This window comes from Tiliqua scincoides, chromosome 8 (genome assembly GCF_035046505.1).
Source record: "Tiliqua scincoides isolate rTilSci1 chromosome 8, rTilSci1.hap2, whole genome shotgun sequence".
Taxonomy (NCBI): domain Eukaryota; kingdom Metazoa; phylum Chordata; class Lepidosauria; order Squamata; family Scincidae; genus Tiliqua; species Tiliqua scincoides.
In genome coordinates, this window is record NC_089828.1 from 4,304,376 (window position 1) to 4,325,959 (window position 21,584).

At 46.6% G+C, this 21,584-nt stretch overlaps 1 protein-coding gene across 1 annotated transcript; it reads right to left on the reverse strand.

Moving 5' to 3' along the window:
* Positions 1-853: 853 nt before the first annotated feature.
* SYNM (synemin) lies at positions 854-21,334 on the reverse strand. The gene is made up of 4 exons (XM_066635801.1): positions 20,538-21,334; positions 14,178-14,302; positions 10,663-10,736; positions 854-8,240 (listed from the first exon to the last, which is right to left on the reverse strand). The coding sequence occupies exons 1-4, from the start codon at positions 21,267-21,269 to the stop codon at positions 4,279-4,281; spliced, it is 4,893 nt and encodes a 1,630-aa protein (XP_066491898.1). The 5' UTR covers positions 21,270-21,334; the 3' UTR covers positions 854-4,278.
* Positions 21,335-21,584: the final 250 nt, after the last annotated feature.

Here is a 21,584-nt window from a genome sequence, read left to right on the forward strand (position 1 = left end):
TTGCAAAAAGACAGGGTTGGAGCAGATGCTCTGCAGGCAGAAGGACCTTCAGGCTGAACCCCCAGTTGGAGGAGCCCAGCTAGCAAGGTAACAAAAGCACCTCTACCTGAAGTCCCTGACAGAGAGGGTGCCTCAATGTGGTCCCGGCCCAGGCAGACTTCAGGTTTTCCACTGGAACCCAGAGGTCCACTAGCTGGAGCTGGGGACAAAATAATGGCTCTGGGGACTGAACCAATTTCTTACTACCCCATTGAAGTGGGTGCATATGAGCTGCAAATACCAGTAAACATCTATGGCTGATTTGTGGCATTCCAATTTAAGCGGGGGGGGGGGGAGGTTTATTGTTCCTAATGGAAGTGCCAGCAACAGGCTGCTGAGGAGGCTGGGGCAAAGTCCTGCAGTGAGCCCCCACAGCACCCCAGGTGGTGTATTCAATCCTGCCAGCAGTACTGACGATACAGGAGTTGGCCTAGGTAGGTAGGACCTCTGACGGGACTGGGCCCTTGGCTAGTACCCACACTCTGAGACCAGCCTGCCTGAGAATCAGAAACCTTTGGTGATCTGTCACAAATCATTCACTGATCTACCAGTAGATCCTAATTACTTTTTGCCCATCCCTTATGTTGAGATCACTGCGCAAGGTGAGCCAATAGTCTGACTTGGTCTAAACCAACTTCCTTTTCCTGCTTCCCACTGTGGTCCTTTGTCTAATACTGAAAATGAAAGCTCACACTCATTGAGAAGGTGCATGTGCCTCAACTACAGGCAAAGCGCACACTGCCCCCACAGGTGGAGAAAGACGCCAACATTACAAATACCGCAAAACAGAAAGCCGAGGCTGTCACTCATGACCTTTGACTTGAAGATATTTTATAAAGAGAGAACCATGTTCATTTCCAATGTTTAATACTTCATGGAGGAAAAAGTGCAAAATCACAATTGCTTAAACCAGAGGTGTCAAATGTATGGCCTGTGGAAACTCTTTATCTGGCCCCCTGTGATAATTAGCCGATCCCTGCACCCCCGTTTCAGCAGTGCCACTTTGGCTGAAGCTCTGGGAGGGATAGACTGAAGGAGACCTCAGAAGGCAAGGAATGCTACAGGGGATGAGACAGACCCAGGAGAGTGAGAAAGGGAGATGCTGGGAGATCCCAATTACCAGACAGGCTGTACTTTCAGCAGTATTGCTTTGGCCAAGGTGAGCACCTCTCATCTACTGAGCTGCAAAGCGATGTCTCAGCAGAAGCAGTGCTGCTGAAAGGGCTCTCTCGTTTCTTGAAAATTTTCTATGAAACCCTATTTTCTCATCTGGCATTTGCAGCTAATGTGTTCCTATGTGAGGAGATGGTCATCAGCTGCTCGATGATGTCACTCCCTGCTTAATGATGTCATTTGCAGCCCTCAGCAGGCATTATGGATGCTTTCTGACCCACTGTATGAAATGAGTTCGACACCCCTGGCTTAAACCATCACAAGAAACACACACCGCATTATAAACTGACCAGAACAAAAACAGTCAATAAAATCCTACCTGACCTGAAATGCACTCTGTTTCAACTTATCTACAGCCTCTGAATATCACCTACGACGGCAATCTTTCGTTTATAAAGAGTTGCAGCTCTCACACTGGAACTCTCATTAATTCCCTAACTCTTTCACCCGCAGGGCTCCAAACCAGCTAAAGTTATCTGAGACCAACTCCTGCTGAAATCAACAGATAAAGTTGCAAGCAGCTCAAGTGCTATGGCTTTCAATGCAACAGTCTTGACTAACCTTAGCTACATTGGGGCAGTGTATTAAACAGCATTCCCTTGGAAGAAAGTTTCCTTTGAAATAGAAATAACTTCTACTGTGTGGTTAGAATTGCAGCATTAGAGAAGGGAAAAAGTGCCTTGTTTCGAGGTAAAATACCTCAAGCATATAAATATTCTACAGATAAAATACCCCCCTTCTGATTCTCCACTATTCATTACTAAATAAAGAAAAAAGCACTACCCATAAGTAGCACTGACTGAGACAATGTCATGAATCTTTCTAGCTCTCAGCAATTATCACACAACTTCTGAGTAGGCTATATTAGCATGTATAAGACAGACTACAGTTTTTTTCATTTTTTTTAAAGTCCCCCCCCCCCGCTTTAAAAACCCCTTAAGGGTTAAAAAAGCAATAGCTCATTTATACAAAAGCAGATTCAGTTGTAGGTGCAGGAAATCTATACTGAAATATGCCTAAACTCAGAAGTTTAAATCCTCAAGTAAATATCCAACTTTTAACACCCAAGTGTAAAATTCCCCAAGGAAGGCACATAGGTTGGTGATGGAACTTTGCAAACACAAGGTCCAAGATCTCAGGTATCTTCAGGTAGTAGTGAGGCTGGGAAAGACCCCACCAGAGAAGACAATATTGGGTAAGACATGCTGCTAGCCTGATTGGGTATAAGGCAGTTTGCTCAGTTTATATAACTGGCTCCTTCCTCAGGATGTTCAGTTAGAAAGTTTACCTGCTTGTTGACTTCAAAAGATTATAAACATATAAGATCATAAACATACAGAGTTATGGAGGCTAGATCTATCAATGGTTTTTAGCTGTGAGTTAATGGAACCCCCATGATCAGAGGCAGTACCCCACTGAATATCAGATGGGGGAGACAATGTGGAAGGGAGGGTATTGCCTTCATCTCCTGCTAGAGGCCTCCTGGAGACATTGCTCAGCCACTGATGGGAGCTGGATGCAGGACATGACGGATCCTTGCTCTGATATAGCAGGACTCTTTTGGGGGCCTTCCTTTACACTCAAACCACAGCCTTATGTTAGATTTTAATTTTGCCTCCAATTATAAGTGGCTGTGATCCTATGCACACTTACCTGGAAGTAAGTTGTATTGAACTCAGTAGGGCTTGCTTCTGAGTAGAAATGCATAGGACTGTAGTCAGCTACATCGCTTAGCAAAGCTGAAATTTTGTGAAGAGTACATCTCAATACTTCTTGCATATATTAATGCAACTGGAAAATATATATAAAAAACAAGAAAGCATTCACACTTGGGGAGCGCCTTCTCTAATTTGTTTGCTAGTACTAACTACAGCTGCTTTTGTGGATTTCTTCTTCTTTTTTTAAAGTGCCAAAACATGCTCTAAATTCTTACCATAATGGTGTGGTTTACTGGATACACAACACTCCAGCATCAATTACTGGCAAATCTGCTAAGTGGCTGCTACACCACAGCTCCACTGCAACAAATGGGAGTTGTGTGGACATAGAGTTCAACTGAAAAGTGTACTCCAATGTGTATCCATCTTTTTTTTTTTTTTTTTTACTGACCCTTTCCTGTCTAAACAGCAGCAGCCAGATACACTCGTTTAGCAGGTGAAGCTTTTCCAGCTCTTAAGTTTTTCTAGAACACTCCAATCCAATCTGTGTGTTAAAAGCACAGGAAAATGGGCCAGGATAAAGGTGACAAGCTGGATCTTAATAAAACTGCAGTCTCTGTGTTGATGGTGTGTGTGTGTGTGTGTTGCATGCACACATGCTTTTGTGTGTCACAAAATAAGGCATTTAATCTCTATCAAGTCACCAAATCTTCACCCCACCACTCTGGCACTGATTTGGACATTTCTTTCTGAAATGTATGTCTGACACAAGGCACAAGGGTGGCCCGGTTGCTTAGAAACACTAAACCACCTATTTTTGCTACCTATGTCTAATTTGGGCTTTGCGTTCATATTATCCCAAAATGGAGTATATTATCCATTGCTTAATCAACTTGTCTCCATGGCTCAGGCTGTAACACCTGACCCATTTTGCTTAGATCACTTCCAACCAAGCTAAAAACCGGACTACAGTAAATGGGTTTTGAACCACAGCTGTAGTATAAATAATTCCTAGCTTCCTCTAGCCACTGGAATTTTTCAGCTTAGCTTGGAATTTATGGTTTTTTCCTCAGACTCTCATTTCCAAAAATGGGAAGGGGGCGCACATTTTTTAAAGAAGGCCAATCTTTCAGACTCCATGGCATTTGCCAAGAGATCTAAAGCTAAAATCTGACGAGTGAACACACTTGCATTCAAGGGAACCTGCTAAAAAACTTCAAAACCCATCAGTTTTGGGTTTAACAAATGGCTAAATTATGGAGCAAACCCCTAAACCATTTTTGCCCAATGTTGCATATATGCAACAGGGATCAAATGTGTACACCTGTGGGCCGGGCGAAAATGGGTTTTAAAAATTAGTTAAATGGCAGACAAGCTCCCAGGTAAAAATTTGATAAAAATCTTCTTTTCAGAACCAAGGTCCATCCTCCTCCTCTTCCTCTTCTTCCTCATTCAGGTAGACAAGGGCAATTTTCTTCTCATCAGAAACCACTGATCTTTTGTCGACCAATCTTTGCAGTTGAACAGTTTGATCAAATGTCAACTCCTCTGATCTTGGTTCACTTTCTGTACCTTTCAGGCCACTGGTCACCTGGCCCTCAAGCTGATAAGCTTCTCCTTTCCTGTCTGGAACAACAATTGTAGCTTCTTGTCCACCCCCTGCCACACTGGTTACGTCCATCTGAAAGGTGAAGGATGTTTCCTTCGGCCCTATCTTTATATGCCCAACAGATTTGTTGCTTTCCGATGGCCCGTCGGTTGGAGAAAGATCTGCAACACCATGTCTCAATGTTTCGGAAACAGGGCCTTGGAATACAATCTGCTCAGCGTGAGTTTCAACAGGGCTCAGCCTGATGTGCCTGAAGGATCGACTGATCTCCACAGGTCCTTCTGTTTCTAGAATGTCTTCTCCTGCGGAACTGATGCCTGAGGATTCTGAACCTTGGTACACAACATGCTTACTGCTGAGAACTTCCTTCTGCCCTAATGTTATGCGCCTTACTGACCCTTCAGAAGAAAACATCGTTCCCGATTCCCCAAACTCCAGGTGTTCAGAAATGGGTCCCGCAAACACCACTTGCTCAGTTGTTGTCAGCGATTCCTTGGGACTTAACTTAATTTGTCTGACAGTCGTATTAGTGTCCAAAGTTCCCTCCTTGAAAAGTCTGTCTGGATCATGACGGGGTTGAGCTGTCCAGGAAGGGGATTCTTCATATATAATTTGGTCAGTTATTTGGGTGTCCTTTTGTCCTAGCCTAATATGTCTTACTGACTCTTTGGTCGCAATATGTTCTCCAGCACCGCTGACCTCCACAAACCCAGAAAGGGGGCCTTCAAATATGACTTGCTCAGTACGCACTTCCTGTGGATGTATTCGAATGTGCCTTATGGATCTGCTGGTTTCCACTGGCCCTTGCATCTGGGAAAGAGCCTCACTGCCATCTTTGGATGACTTATCTGAAGTTGACCCCTCAAAAGCAATTTCTTCAATGATCTGCTTTGGACCAAGTGTGATGTGCTTAGTGGATCTAATATCAGTTGAATACTGCACATGACTAGGGCCTTCAGGACCACTCACGTCCACAGTTTTACTAACAGGACCTCGATAAATTATTTCTTCAGTGGTCTCAGTTCCTTCAGGGCCAAGTTTGAATTCCTTCACAGATTGGCTGACATCTGCCGATGCTCCTGTCCTAAACTCCAGAGTTTCAGAAACGGGATGTTCATATAGGACCTGCTCAGTTCTGATGATTTCTGTGGGGCTGATTCTAATTTGTCGCACAGATCTATCAACTGACTCTTGCGAATGAAAGGCATCTGCTCTGCTATCAGGTCCCACACTTTGGAAAACTGGGCCTTGATGGATGACTTGTTCTTTGGTGTGATATTGCACACTATCACTGCCACTTAGTTTGGGTAACCAAGATGCATCTTCTGCAGTCCAAGATGTGGAAGCAACATCTTCTCCAACTTTATTTCTATGGTCACTGAATATTTCCGATTCCTGCTTTCTGTATTTGTCAAAACCATCTATATCTGGGGACTGGGTTGGTGATTTTATCTCATCTGTAACACCGCCACCAAAGTATCCTGTATCAAACTGGTCAGAATCCAGAGTCTGCGACAGGTTGACTTCAGCAACTATGGTAACCAACCCCTCTTTTTCAGTATGCTTCACTTTTTTAATATCCACTTCCAGGCTACTTGAATCAGCTTGGTCCTCTTTTGTTAATGCAGAGAGTTCCTGTTTTACACTTTCTGGAAAGGTGTCTTCCAGTTTTTCCAGTGCCTTTTTCAGTTGCTGTTTAGGGTCCTTTGTCTCCTCTGAAAAAATATCCTTTAGTGACTCCTGAAATTCATGTGGGATTTTAATCTCTCTCTCTATCACGATGGATTCAGCACGTGCCACCTGCTCTTTTGGCATTTCCCCCTTGGAAGTGAAGGCACCTCCTGCCTCTTCCCCCATCACATGGTAAGTCCATTCTGGTGAATCCATGCCTTCACTCATCCTTGCCTGAGAGCCTTGCAGAAATTCATCTTGCCAGGAATATTTAATTGTGGACTCTTCTTCTATGTGGATCTGACCATAAACGGAGCTTTCATCTTGCTCGTGCTTCAAGGGCTGTTCATCTGGAGTAGAAACAAAATACTTCTCTTCGTCCACTACATCATCGCCCTCAGATACTTCTTCCACGTGGGACACAACCACAGTGGGCTGTTTTTGCTTAAAGTCCTGGGCAGAGCTTGTGGTGGCCCTCTCTTCATCACCATAGTAAACATGAGTGGCCACCCCAGGCAATGTGTCTTCTGCTTCCTCTACTTCAAATGGTGTTGAAAACTCCACTTTTACATCAGCTGTACTACCTAGTGGTTCCTCCACTATCTCAACTTTAACACCCTTTTTTCTTTGGTCTGATCCTGCTTCCAAGCCAGCACCAATGATATCTTTAATGATACCTTCAGCCAGAGTTCCTTTACTATCTTCTAGTACCTTTTTCGCATCTTTCTTTAAGAAGCTTACTAGGTCAAACTCATCACAAGCATCCAGGTCTTCTTGGACTGTAGACTGTATGTTGACCTCAGTCTTCGTTTTTCCATCCTCAAAAACTTCTTTCTTTTCAAAGGTGATTTTGCTGTCAGGAAGAGGTCCTGCATCAGAAGATTTCTGCACAACACCCTTAAGAATGTCAGACACTATATTTTCTGCTATGCTCTCTGTAAGTAAGTTACTAATTTTTGATCTTCCTTCTTTACTCTCTTTAGTTTGATAAGATTCTCTAGAAAGTTTAGCTGGAAGTTCATCCTTTGTTTTCACCCCAGGTTTTGAGTCTTGTAACGTTATTTCTATGTTTCTGTTCTCCAGTGTTTGACCAAAGATGGGCACTTCAGAACGGATGGGAATCTCAAAAACTTCTTTGCTTTGTGTTGATGTACTCACATTTTGCTCCTTGTGGAATGAATGACTTTCTTCCATCTTTTTATCAGCTGAAAAATCTTTCTCGGATGTATCCACTCTAATCCGTTCTTCCCATCTTCCGTATTTTTCATCCTTTTTATCTCCCAGAAACCTGCCTTCCTTTCTATTATCTTTGATCATCGGCTCTTCCATTGTAGGTTTTCTCTCATCTGTTCCTCGCTTAATTTCAATCTTCTTTTCAAAGATAACACTGCTTTCCACTCCAGTAGGTTTCTTGGGTAGCTTCTCAAGACCAGAATTGGTTACGTCCTTGGCAAAACTGTCTTTTCTCTCTCTTTCGTCTATGAACGCAGATTTCTGCTCTTTCACTGGTTTACTGTCTTTGATTTCTTCATTTGCTCTGGTATGAGTTTCTTCTATGGTTCTCTCATAGTTAGTTTCTTTAGAACCAGAGTTTAGGCTGTGAGATGGAAATGAAGTAGGAACAGCTACTTTTGTTCTTAGGTTTCCAGAAATATTTGAAGTTGTCACAACTTTCTGGACAGATGCTGATTCTTTAACAAGTGATGCAGTACTTGTGGCTTCAATGCCTTTTCTTTCAGGTAACATTCTTCGTTGAACATTGCTTTCTTGGCTGGCAACATAAGGTCGAGTGAAGCTCTTGAACTCTTTCTGGTCTGTCACAGTTCTCCCAAGAGTCACATCCTTTTTGATAGCTGCCAAAGGACGGTATTCTGGCCCGGGGGCATCTTTTCTTACTGTTTTCCAAGGAGCAGCTACCTGCGTCCCATCAATTTTTGTTCGAGATGAATAAATTGAAGAGCTGCCAATGCTTGGTACAGGCTTTCTATATCTTATGTCAATATTCTGGATTGCTGGAACAGATTGCTTTCCTTTTTCTCGCTGATAAGCGGAGTGGTGGTTGCAGTACTCATAAAGCATGTTTCGGACACCTGCCAGGAACCAAAATAAACAAAAATCATGGTGCTTAACGCAATATGCTTAAGTACTGTGCAAACACAGTAAATCAAAGAATAGCATGAACACATCTGTGAAAAAAGAAAGGTATTATGTATCTTCACAAAACACGGATAACAAATATGAACAACTACATAATCTCTGATGATTGAATTTCCGTATGCTTTTATTACAAGGCCCTTTTCTCAGGCACTTGCCGATCAAACAGGAAATGATATTTGCAGGCATAGAGACTGAAACGACTCCATAATAATTAACAGCATATTCCTAGAAAGTCCTGGTATGGACTACCAATTGCTCAGCCCCCTCCACAGGATTGATTACATAGGCCTACAAACTTGAGGGTCAGAAAAGTTTTTCCCAAAATTTATGGTGGTTTGATATGAATTTGGGGTGCCAATTTCAAAAACAGCATCCGATTTGCCCTATGGTGTAGGCTTCCTAATGAGGAAGCTTCTTGAACCACTCACTAATGAAACTATGCCGTATCTCCTAAACCAGACGAGAAAGGGCAAAATGGGTGCCAGTTTTGGAAACAGCACCCCAAATATACCCAGGAATTGGTGTAATGTTTAAGGAAGCAAAATGTGTGTTGGCCTGTGTTATCTGTTCATCATCTGTAGCTCTGCTCTGTGTTTCCCCACTGTTGGTGGTTTGCTTGGGCATGGCAGAGGACAAGACAGGTTTGGTTCCAGTCCCAAAGCTACGGAACTCTCTATCCTTGGATGTCCATCTGACCTCTCACTATTAGTTTTTTGGCAACTGGCAAAGATGTTTATGTTGGTTAGGAGTCATGGTAACTATATAGTATGGGAGCAACAATGGCAAAAGATATTTGTTTGCATCTCCTGCTTATGAGTGCCTCGGAAACATTAGCCACTGCAGACACAGGGTGCCAGATTTTGTGAACTTTCTGTCTGTTCCAGCAGGACTGTTCTTATGTTCTAAAGTTCTGCGATAAGAAAAACTGGATTCTGCGAGCATGCGTGACATCTTTTATCCTGAATCATTGACGCTGGAATGCTGATTAGTTTTAAGTGTTTCCGGATGGATGGGCTTCTGCAAGGCACCTAGGCTGCCCCTTCAATTCCTCTGTGATCTCATGAACAGGGCTCTGCTGGTCCCACCAACCCCCCGCCCCAGTGCCTGACTGGCACGGGCCCAGCGACAGAGCTCCCTACTCTCCGGGTGCCATAAAAGTGCACCTGGTGCTAGGGCTCAGCACTAGGTACGTATAGGATTGGGCCCTTAAGGCTGCAGCCTATACACATTTTCCAGGGAGTAAGCCCCATTTAACTCAATGAGACATGCTTCTGAGTAGACATGCATAGGCGGAGGGAAGGCATGATGGGGGAGGGAGCGGAGCAGGAGGGGGGCATATATGATAACCCTCTCCTGGCCTGGGAGACCTCACACAGGTCTCCTTGAATCTGTACCTGCTCAATAGCTGTCGCAGGAGACCCATTAGGCCACCTGGGGTTTACATGGTGTAAGGGAGTATAAGCCCTGGTGCTGCTTCCCAGTGCAGCTGGATGCAGCGGTAGCTATTTCAGCACCACTGCAGCACTGGGCACTGGAAAGCATAGGAATGAGCTGCTAATCCCTCAAACGACTCAACGCTTTTTCCTTTGCTACCCCTTATACCTGAAGTTCTATACCAAAACAGTGATGTGGTATTACTGCTTATAAGAACATAAGAACATAAGGACATAAAAACAGCCCCACTGGATCAGGCCATAGGTCCATCTAGTCCAGCTTCCTGTATCTCACAGCGGTCCACCAAATGCCCCAGGGAGCACACCAGATAACAAGAGACCTCATTCTCCCTTGCATCTGGCATTCTGACATAGCCCATTTCTAAAGTCAGGAAGTTGCACATCATGGCTTGTAACCCGTAATGGATTTTTCCTCCAGAAACTTGTCCAATCCCCTTTTAAAGGCGTCCAGGCCAGACGCCATCACCACATCCTATGGCAAGGAGTTCCACAGACCAACCACACGCCGAGTAAAGAAATATTTTCTTTTGTCTGTTCTAACTCTCCCAACACTCAATTTTAGTGGATGTCCCCTAGTTCTGGTGTTATGTGAGAGTGTAAAGAGCATCTCTCTATCCACTCTGTCCATCCCCTGCATAATTTTGTATTTCTCAATCATGTCCCCCCTCAGGCGCCCCTTTTCTAGGCTGAAGAGGCCCAAATGCCGTAGCCTTTCCTCATAAGGAAGGTGCCCCAGCCCAGTAATCATCTTAGTTGCTCTCTTTTGCACCTTTTCCAGAAATCTGAAGCAAGAGCTTTCAAATTTATCAAAGAAAAAAGAAAAAGATTGAATGACATGCACAATGGTGGCGATTCAGACACACCGCTTTCTCCTCCAAATCCACCAAAGCATAATTTATACCTTGTGGCAATTTCCTTCCATGTTGTTCTTCCCACATAAGGATCCACTGACTGCTCTCTCCTTCCAATAAAGCTCTGCAATGCACAAAAACAGGTTTTATCAGGAAAAAAACAACAGTGAAACTATGGGCCCAGCACACATAAGATTTTTCTGATTCAGTTCTGCCTGAGAAGTGGGATTCTAAATGTGGGAATATTTATAAATATAGATATAATGGCAATCTCCCCCTTTTAAAAAAATCCCTAAATCAGTGTTTTTCAAACTGTGGGTCGGGACCCACTAGGTGGGTCACGAGCCAATTTCAGGTGGGTCCCCATTCATTTCAATATTTGATGTTTAATATTTTAGACTTGATGCTGCCATGGTATGAGAATGCATTTGGGGAAATGTTATAGATCTTTACTTTGAACAGGCTATTATGTATATGCTTTTAACAAAGAGAGTCAATGGGATTTACTGCTGGGTAAGTGTGGGTAGGATTACAACCTAGGATTGTTAAAAATTTCCCTGCCTGATGCCGCCACTTCTGGTCATGACATCACTTCCAGTGGGTCCTGACAGATTCTCATTCTAAAAAGTGGGTCCCAGTGCTTGAGAACCAGTGCCCAAATTCATTAAAAGTACAATATTTATAAGAAAGATTCACTTGTTAATACTTTAATACAATTAGCAATTTATTTGTCATTTTGCACTCGTGACTTTTGTACTGCTTTCTCCCAGTTTAGGAGTACAGAAACTACCGCACAAAACTACTTTGAACACCCTGACGGTGAACCAAAAAGGATAATTAAGAGGGTTTGGGGCAATAAATCTTCCCCAAAGTGATAGTGTGAACATCCTGACAAGTTGATCTCCCACAAGTGAAAGTGAAGAACTGTAGCAATGTGGAAATTCTTCATCAGTTTTATTTTAAATGCAGAGTTCATTAAAGGCAACTAGTGTTCTAAGTCTCTCCCTAACATTCTACTGAAACCACATTTTCAGTTTCATTATACCAGCTGTTTTGAAGAGATAACATAGGATGGCAGCTGTAAGTGATTAAGTTCTAAGAATCCGATAGCTGAAACTTCCAGCTCCTGGAAAGTATTTTGAAATTCTAACAATCTAAATTCTAAGGTTTTTCTTCAACTCCCCCAAAAAACAAACAGCTAATAATGATATTTCACAGCATCATCCTTAGATTTCAGATTAAACAGCCTACTGAGACAGGGGTAAGAATCTCACTGACAAAACACTGCAAGCACTGCCTAATGCAAATTCAGAATGATTTGTAAACCCATGAAGACTAAAAAGTTAGGGCCCAATCCTATCCAACTTTGCAGCACCAGTGCTGCTGTATTGCAGCCCCAAGGGAATAAATGTTTCCTTACCTTGTGGAGGCCTCTGTGACTGTTCCTCCACCACAGGATGCAGTGCATGCCCCATTGGCATAGCTGCACCACCACTGGAAAATTGGATAGGATTGGGCCCTTACTAGCTTTTTCAAATAAAAATAACTGCTGATTCAGCCAGTTATTGCAGAAGCAAGGGAGTATGTATCTGAGTTGCTTCATAATCTAGGAACTGACTTGGAACCCAATCTTATTCATTCCCCCCCCCTCCAATGCAACAGTGCCAAAATGGCTACTGCTGCATCCTGCAGGTTGCAGAGGTCACCCTTGGGACCTCTTGGGAACAATTGTTCTCTTACCCAGGGGAAGACTCTACAGTGTGTGTGTGGGGGGTCTATTTGGACTTGCGCTAAATAGTTGGCACAGCTTTGTGTGGACCTACACTGCAAGATCAGGTCCAGGGAGGGGTTTAAGATTCAGCAGTCAGGGCTGCCACCGAACTCTCCCCTTCCCAGATCCGATCCACCCATCCCAGGCCTCTGTTGCAGCCTGTTCTGTCCTCCCCTCCGTCACCGCATCATTTCATCCTACCACACCCGCCCCTCTCACCACCCTTGCCTTCTTGCTTCTGTCAGTGCCAGTTGCCAATGGGCTCCAACCTTCCTGCTGGCAATAAACTGGCAGTTTCAGGCACTGCTGGAGTGCCTTTTACGAGTGCCACTGACTGCTTTACGACAGTCAGTGCCAGATGGAAAAGGTGTGCCACCATCACCTGGCCAAGGTACTATTGGGCCATTTGAGTTGTTCCAAGCATGTGATACATCTTATTTGGTTAGCCTGTTCACCATTCAGGGTTTCAATTATTCACAAGGGCTTGTTTATTTTTCCAAAAACTCTGGTTCTCTAGAGTATAATTACTGGTTTGGCAGCTGAGGCTGATAGAGAATTAAGACCCCAGGTAGCCAACACCCACCAGGAAAGGACAGCTGGTACAGGTTCTTAGAAAAGTGTTACCCATACAAATCTGTGACTTCTTGATCTCCAAAAAAAGCCCGGCACTACAAGGCAGAGTCTCACTATTTCTGCCTATCTAAGCTGAAGACTTGTATGGGCTGCTCCAGAAAAATATTAAGTGGGATTCTTTAGAACACTCCAAGAGGATGTCCCCGAAAGTGTTAACTGTGATGATGGAAAGCAGGAATGCAGGAAGTTTGAGTAAGGATTTTTGGCGGCCGATTAAACAACAGTTTGCTCAGTTGCTGGAGCAACGAGTGAAGTCACTAAAAATAAGTTCCAAGCAAGGCACTCTATATGGCAAAGGGCAGCAGCACACAGCAGCAAGTTGGACCCCGAAGCATGACTGCCGAAAACAAGCTGCGCAGGAACTCAAGGCTGGCCACTACTTTAAAGACTTCCAAAAAGAAACCACTGAAGTGTGTGTACTTTTGGGCTGGCTTGCAAGGTCATTGAATGCCCTGGGTTCAGGAAAAAAATGCAGCCAGTCAGCTATACCTGGGCATGCTCTGAAGCCACTTCAGTGGTGGCAGTGCTTTCTGGACGCACTGAAACTGCTGCAAAATGAAACCTGCGTGCTGTCTGTTCACACAAATACATTACATGATAGCTCGGAGGATAAAAGCAAAAAGATGTGTGTGAATGGATCCTTGGATGTGAATAGATACATGGAGATGGGGCTGTAGCTCTGTGACAAAGCACCTGCTCTACATGCAGAAGGTCCCAGGTTCAGTTCCTAAAGAGCTGCTGCCAGTCAGTATGGATATTATGATTGTCTTCTACAGACCTGGGCAAACCATGTCCTGAGAGCTGAATCTGGTCCCCACGGGCCCCCACCCAAGTCCATCCATTTGCTATAGCGTTGCCCCCAAACCGACCCTCTGAATCAATCAGGGCAACAGAGCTGAGAGCCCCTATTCAGATAGTGTGTGTGTGTGTGTGTGTGTGTGTGTGTGTGTGTGTAGAGACTCCATTGCAGCCCCTCCCTTTCCCCTCAATGCACCATTTTTCTTTCCTCTAAATTCGTCAGATCTTTTGTCCAAGCACAAACCTCTAGAACTGTCATGAGCTTTTGCTTCATATGAAATGAGGCTGCAACTTTATTTACAACTCTCTGCCATTTAAGGCAAATTTCTTACTGCATCGATCTACTGCATTTACGATCCTTACCTATAAGTTGCAATTTCCAGACTGAGGCCTGCTTTCACCTGCAGGAGTTCATGGTAGTCCTTCAGAAACTCTGCAATGGACACGGTCAGAAATTCCTTTTCTTGTGTAAGGGCTTCGATGATCATCTAAACAAAAAAAATATGAAAACGACCATTTTCAAAATGACCAACTGTAATCTAAGAAATGCCTGCTCCCAGGTCAACGTAGGGGGCATTTTCCAGTGTTCTGTAATCGATGACTGGCCTTAGCCACCAAGCCAGTATTGTGTGACTCGTCCTTGTGCCTCGGTTAAACATGATCTCGAACCCCAACCTTTTCGTTTCTTGGTCTGAGGTACTTTGTGGTTAGCCACAGCTTGGCAACGCTGTTGTATGCCCCACAGTGGAGCAGAGGCCAAGGAAGAACCCCCATGCATCCCTTTCCTCTTCCAAAGAAGGGGAAACCAACAAACTGGGCTTGCTGCTTGAAGCCTTCATGCCAAAGTGTGTACTATGCCTACACAGCTTCCAGCGTCCCTTGCAATCCTGGAGGGCACAGGATTGAGGCCAACTGCTGAGGTGATCCCAGCTCCCCTCTCCAAGGAGCTCCAAGGAATTGGGGGAGTCTGGGCTTAATAACCATATTCACCAGAGGAATGCAGCCTGCTTGACAGTGAAGGCAGCCACAAAGATCTGCCATCTTCCAGGTGCCTCTGCCACTTGAGAAGGTGAGTGATGACTGAAGCATCCCATTTGTTGGGTAATTGGCCCATCCAGTGCTCTCTACACTGACATGCACCAGCTCTCCTAGTTTTCACATAGGGGTCTTCCCAGCTAATGGTGTTCTGGGGAATGGGGGTCAATGTAAGTGTGTGTGCTTTATTTCTTAGGCTGTGTTGGTGCTTGGAGACATCCTGGACATTTGAGCCCATTCGTTCATTCATTTCAGTCATTCATCTAAGTTCCATCTCTAATGTATTTAAATTTTATATTAATTTTTTTTTCCGGCCCTCGACACTGTGCCAGATATTCGATACAGCCCTTCGGCCAAAAAGTTTAGAGACCCCTGCGCTAAAGGATATGGGAAGGTGATGGATGGACCAGAGGGGAGACAACAGGAAGTAAGCAATGGAAAGCTGAAGAAGTTTTGCAAAAAGAACTGTGCTCAGTGTGTACACTCATCCACTTGCCCTCCCCTTATGCTATTCAAAAACCTGCAGCACCTATTTAGCAAGAAAGAGACACAGGACCAAAGTAGTGTGTGTAAACACCATGGGAAGCAAGACTATTTTCAGCACTTTCAGAAGATCTGGTTTCTTGCTGCATGCCCTGCGTTTGAAATGAAGGAACGTGAAGCAAGTCTTCCTTGCTGAGACTAAGCAGGCTTCATCCAGTGAGTGCCTGGACAGGATATCACCTTGTAACCATCTATACCTTGCCTTGAGTTCCATTGTAAAAGGCAGGTGCATTATAAATGTAAAAACATTAAAAAGATGCCCACCTGATATGTCTACAGCAGGGGTCTCCAAACCCCGGCCCAGGGGCCAGATGCGACCCGTGGTAAGCCTCTATCCGGCCCACAGCCAGCCTCTTGTCCCCTGAAAGCCTCTGGCTCACTTGGCCAAACATGACTGGAACTATGCTCTGGTTGCGTCTGGAGGGTGTTCAAGGGCCAAAGAGATTGAGTGAATGAGCCCATTCATTTATTCACTCATCTAAGTTCCATCTCTAATTTATTTAAATAAATTTTATATTTAAACTTTTTTTCGGGCCCTCAACACTGTGCCAGATGTTTGATGCGGCCCTCTGGTCAAAAAGTTTGGGGACCCCTGGTCTACAGCATCACAATCCTCTTTCATTCAACAGAAAAAATAAGTTCAATTCTGTAGGAAGAAATAAAGTTATTATTAAACTGGCCTACAGAATTACCATCACAGGTGAGGATCCTCAGGACAATGCACGGAAGAGAGAAAAACCCTGCAGTTCACACATATACACACAGCACTATAATTACTAAATATAATTCAAAGGAGAATGGCTCTGAAATAAACCTCAGACAAAACTGCTTTAATTTCCTCTCCTTCCCCCTAAAATCTGTATTTTTGGACTAAGCCACCACTGCAAAAAACAGCATTTACAGCCTGTTGTCCCCTTATGTGGGTGTTGCTGGTTCAGCAAGATTCAAAATAAACATAACCTCCTGGCCATTTAATAAAATTCCCTTTCCTCCCTTGTCTTTAGGACAATAAAGAGAGATTAAATTTCATGAAACTGCTGCTTCCGAAAATTTGGAAGAAAAAGAGAAGTGGTCACATCCTGGAAATTCTTAACCCCCCCCCTTCAAGCCACACTGATAGTGATGGTTATTTCAGCCAACAGCAGCGCAATCCTATGCATGTCTATCCATCAGTAAGCTATTAAATTTAATAGCGCTTACTCCCAAGGAAGGATGTACAGCAGGGGTGGGCAAACTTCCACCTTTAGGGATCTTGGACCTTTAACAATTGTATAGAAGAGGGAATTTCACCTGCTGAAATTCCAGATGAAATTCCCTCTTCTATACAATTGTTAAAGGTCCAGGATCCCTAAAGTTGACAGTTTGCCCACCCCGACGTACAGGATTGCAGCCGTTATCCCAATCCTAGCCCCGGTGGCAGCACCAAAATGGCTACCACTAAATCCAGTGGCATCGCCAGGGCTGCCAGGGGTCCCCTTGGGAGAAGGGGACTTTCATCCCCTTCCCCTGAGGAAAGCCCCACAATGGGGCTTCTCAAGTCTGCACCAGCTATTTTGCTGGCACAGACTCAAGAACCTCCATGTTGAGCTTTGAAGCCTGACACGCAGGATAGGATACGGCAGGGCAGGGCTCCGCCATAAACATGTGATTGTCTGGTTCCAACTATTTGCAGCCTCTGCAAACAAGTGGCATTTGGAAAATTCAGGCATACAAAATCCTGACCCTTTGAAATACGCAGAGTCCCTGTAATCTCCGATGGCCTTTTGCACACAATGCAGCTATTAACAAGATGAGCACAGACAATAAGAATCTATCAGGGTGTGAATAAAGGGGCTGATATATGGAAAAAAATGTTGTACACTGTAATCTGCAGGCTGGATTAATGAACTTTACTCTGATAAGTCCACCATGCCCACATATACTAATCTAATGATACATACACCATGGACTCAACACTTTTTACCATCCTAAGTAGGGTGGGTCACCTTGGTAAGTGTGTTTAGGAAATTTATATTTCCTAAAATAGAATCCATGCAGAAGTTCAAGGCAGCTGCCAACAAGGATTAAAAAGGAGGCTTTCTGAGGCCCGGGAGGTTGCATGCAGCCTCTCCAGACCTCAGAACACCTCCGGACACAACTGGAAGTAGCTTCTGGAGGTCCTATTGGACCCCACCTGAGGTTTCCATTATCAATGGGTTTCTGTATCCACGAGGCTCCAGGAATGAATCCCCTGCGGATACCAAGTTCCAACCTGTACAAAATGTAGAACAAAAATCAAGGTGAATAGCAGCAAAAACAATCTTAAGACAAAGAGCAGCAGACACAATGGAAAAGTAGCAAAAAAACCCTGATCTTCGGTGACCACTGAAAAATAGCTGGGTGGATCTCTCAGGCCACGGAGTTTCACAATTTGGCTGCTACCACAGACAAGGCCCTGCCACACATCACCACCACCTGAGCCTCAGAAGACGAGGGGACATATAAGAGGCTTTCCCTGCCTGATCCCAATGGGTGGGGAGGTTCATACGGAGGTAGATCCTTTAGATATCCTTGGCATTGCAAAACACACACCACAAAGGATCCTATGACACATTCTCAGTTCCTGCAGGGAGAAAGCTATGCTAAGAGCAGCACCAGAGTAGAGAATTGCATTCTGCATTCTGTTTTTTTTCTGCACAAAAAAAGATCAAACAAACCCTTTTACCAGTGCCACCCTGGGCTGAGCTGGTCTGCAGAGCATACCAGGGGTTTACCACCCCCCCCCCCAAAAAGGTGCATTTTTCTAAATATTTTAAGGAAAACAGAGGTAGCTTTTCCTTTGTGCTGTTGCAGAGATGTGGAAACAGGAGATCCCCCAGGGTTACATTCACACAACCGTGTTCTTCACTTATGACTGCAGTTCCACAGACTGTGTTTTTATCACATGTCAGTTGCAAGTCTGTCCACACACTCAGCTGACAGTGATCAAACACAGATCAGTTCAGTAATGGAAATGCAGGCGCGAGCCAATCCTCAGAAAGTAGCCTTTTGAAACAAGGCACCACACATTCATAGTGCAGGTTACTACCTACAAAGACCTTACCCTCTTGGAACCTGGTGAACTGAAAGCCCACCTTGTAGCAGTCGAGCCTGTCTAAACCCTGGGTTCATCAACAGAAGCATTTCCATCCTCCTCCTCCTCCTGGTTCTATACTTTCATCCTAGTCAAATGCCGCAAAGGAACAACATGGCAGGCTGCCCTTATGTGAAATCTAGACCTGGCAAAGTTATTTGGAGCATCCTCAGGGACAGGGCGTGAAAAGGAGTGGGGCTCAGCCCTGTCTTAGTTTCCCCTCTGGAAGGAACACTGTGTCCTGTGCTCAGCCTGCAGGAGCCAACTCTGAACTATTTTGTTCGATCCTTTGATCTTGCTTTGCTCTTCGGTTACCGGGACATCTTGAACAGTGAAGTAAAAAGGCAAGTTTCCTGCTTAAATCAGAAGCCTGTGACTGGCTTACATTGTCATGTTCCCCTCCCCCCCACCCGAAACAGCAAGGGAAGGGGGGGGAAGCACAGCTGCCTACAGGACTGCCCAAAATACAGAGTTCTAGAGTTGCAATTGTCATGGTTGCTCAAAAATTGGAGAGGTGGATGAGATTATTTAAAAGAAATGTCCAGCTCTTCTCTGCCTGCTCTGGGCCATGCTACACTGGGAGTATTTGAAACAGAAGCATCGCCAAACCTAAACAGGAATGGACCAGGACAACAATTCTAAATTGCCCCACCCCAGAGGCAAAAAAAGGGCCACTCCCCATCTCTTTATGGGCTTCTGTGAAAAAACCTAGACAAGTATGAGATGTTCATATTCTCTGACAAGCAAAAACTCCACATACTAACTGAATGGGTATCCAGGGGAAATTCTGTTCAAGAAAGAGGAACTGTCAGGTTTGCAGACTGTTCGTTACTGAGAAGTAAGTTCCACTATGTTCAGTGGGGCTTACTCCCAGGTAAGCGTGGATGGGATTGCCGCCGGCAGCTCCTGCATAAGTACATTTTAGAGTACAATCCCATGCACTGGACTGAGAAGTAAGTCTCATGGTATCATATGGGGCTTGCTCCCCAGATAACCGTGAACTGGTCTCAGCAGCCAATGATTAAGCATTCAGGAGTGTCTGTTGCCCACAGCCTGGAGCTGCATGCGACAGATTATGTTTCGCTCTTCAACGGGCTCTTATGCTGGGGGAAAACGCACCTGTTGAAGGTGGTGCAGCAGAGGGGCTTGGAATGATAAAGCACGAGCTGGGGAAGCGACTGATCAAAATGTCATCTTGGACAAAAATTCACTAGACGGTCTTTTGCAAGTTACTCTCCAAACCTCAAGCTCCCCTGCTTCAATTTGGGGATAACACTGCTAGCAGCCCAATCCTAAAGGTGACAATGGCGCTGGGTGCAGAGGTGCCAAACTAGCTACCCCTGCATCCTGTGGCCCTGCAGCAGCCACTAGAGGTCTCCTCAGGGAAAGGGGCTTCTCAAGTCTGCACTGGCTATTTTTTCCTGGCTCAACACGGAGTTCAGGATCTGGTGGAACACAGTTCCGCCACACCTCCCCCTCCTCCCCTAGTTCCTTCCCCTGCCCCACCCCACCCCACCCCACAATGCCTCCCTCCCACCCTGGAGGCCCTCACCACTGCTGCCTGAAGCTCTTACCTAGTTCTGGGCAGATGCTGGGCTCAGCGCCGGTACTGACTTGGCGCAGGCATGCCTTATGGCATGTTTGTGACACCCAGCGCCAGCAATACGCTCATAGGTGCTAAAGAGCCCAATCCTATGCATGTCTACTCAGAAGTTAGTCCCTTTATAGTCAATGGGGCTTACTCCCAGGAAAGTGTGGACCCATCCTATGCTTGTCTACACAGAAGTAAATCCCACTACAGTCAACAGGACTTACTCCCAGGAAAGTGTAAATAGCAATGTGGTCTTACAGCCCCATCCTATGCATGTCAGAAATCCCATTACAGTCAATGAGACTTCCTCCCAGGAAAGTGTGGATAGCACTGTGGTCCTAGAGCCCCATCCTATGCGTGCCTACTCAGAAGCAAGCCCCACTGGAGCGAGTGGGGCTCCTCCCAGGAGAGAGGGGCTGGGAGCGGCCTTCCGCGTGCGCACCTGGCAGCGGGCGAGCTGCGCGCCCTGACGCTCCCCCTGCGCGCGGCGCTCGGCTTCCAGGCGCTCGGCGACGGCGCTCAGCTCGCGGCAGCGGCGCTGCAGCTCGTGCAGGCGGCGGCGGCTGTGCTGGTTCTGCGCGCGCAGCTCCTGCAGGTCCTGCCGCCCGAGGCGCCCCTCCAGCTCCCGCAGCGCGCGCAGCTCCTGCTCGTAGCGCGCCAGGCTCTCGGCGCCGCCGCTCCAGCGCAGCTCCAGCGCCCAGCTCTGCTCCTGCGGCGGGGGCGCGGCGGCGCACGGCTTGGCCGGGGGGCGCCTCTCGCGCTGCTCCTGCAGGCGCCTCCGCTCGGCCTCCAGGCGCGCCCGCAGCGCCTCCAGCGCGGCGCAGTCCCCGCGCAGGCCCTCCAGGCGCGCGCGCTGCTCGTCCAGCGCGGGCCGCAGGCGGCGGCGCAGCTCCAGGCTCTCCGCGCCCAGCCGCTCCAGGCGCGCCAGCTCCGCGCGCAGCGCCTCCCGCTCCAGCTCCGCCGCGCCCGCCGCGCGCCGCAGCTCGGCCACGGCCAGGCGCAGCTCGGCCACCTCCTGCTCGCGGGGCTCCGGGCGCGCCCGCCCGCGCAGCGCCGCCAGCTCCGCCGCCAGCCGCCCGTTCTCGCGCTCCAGGCTGCGCACGCCGGACACGTACAGGCGCAGCCGCGCGTTCAGCTCCCGCAGCTCGGCCTCCTCGTCCCCGCAGCCCTCCATCGCGCCCGCCCGCCCGCCAGCCAAGCAGCGCCCGCTCTTGTGCTGCCTGCCTGCCGGCCGGGCCGGGCCGGGCTGGGCAGGGCTGCGCGGGGCGGGGGCGTGGAGGCGGCCGCACGGACGGCCCAAGCCGGCCACGCTGCGTCCCCTGCCGGCGCTAGCCCGGGCCGCACTTCCCTGGCGGGGAGGTTGGTGGCTGGGGAGGCAGCAGTCCTTTCTGGGAGCTGGAAAGCACCGCAACCCACCTGCACAGGAAGGCAGGTGAGGCAGAGCCTCCCCACCAGGGTCCTTTGAAAAGCCGTGGGAGGCCTGCAGGCA

Coding starts and splice junctions, on each gene's coding strand:
- SYNM (XM_066635801.1), bottom strand. CDS start 21,269: ATGGAGGGCTGCGGGGACGAGGAGGCCGAGCTGCGGGAGCTGAACGCG. Junction 14,303..20,537: donor CGCAGCTCGCCCGCTGCCAG/GTGCGCACGCGG, acceptor TTTTTTGTTTAG/ATGATCATCGAAGCCCTTAC. Junction 10,737..14,177: donor CTGGAAATTGCAACTTATAG/GTAAGGATCGTA, acceptor TGTGCATTGCAG/AGCTTTATTGGAAGGAGAGA.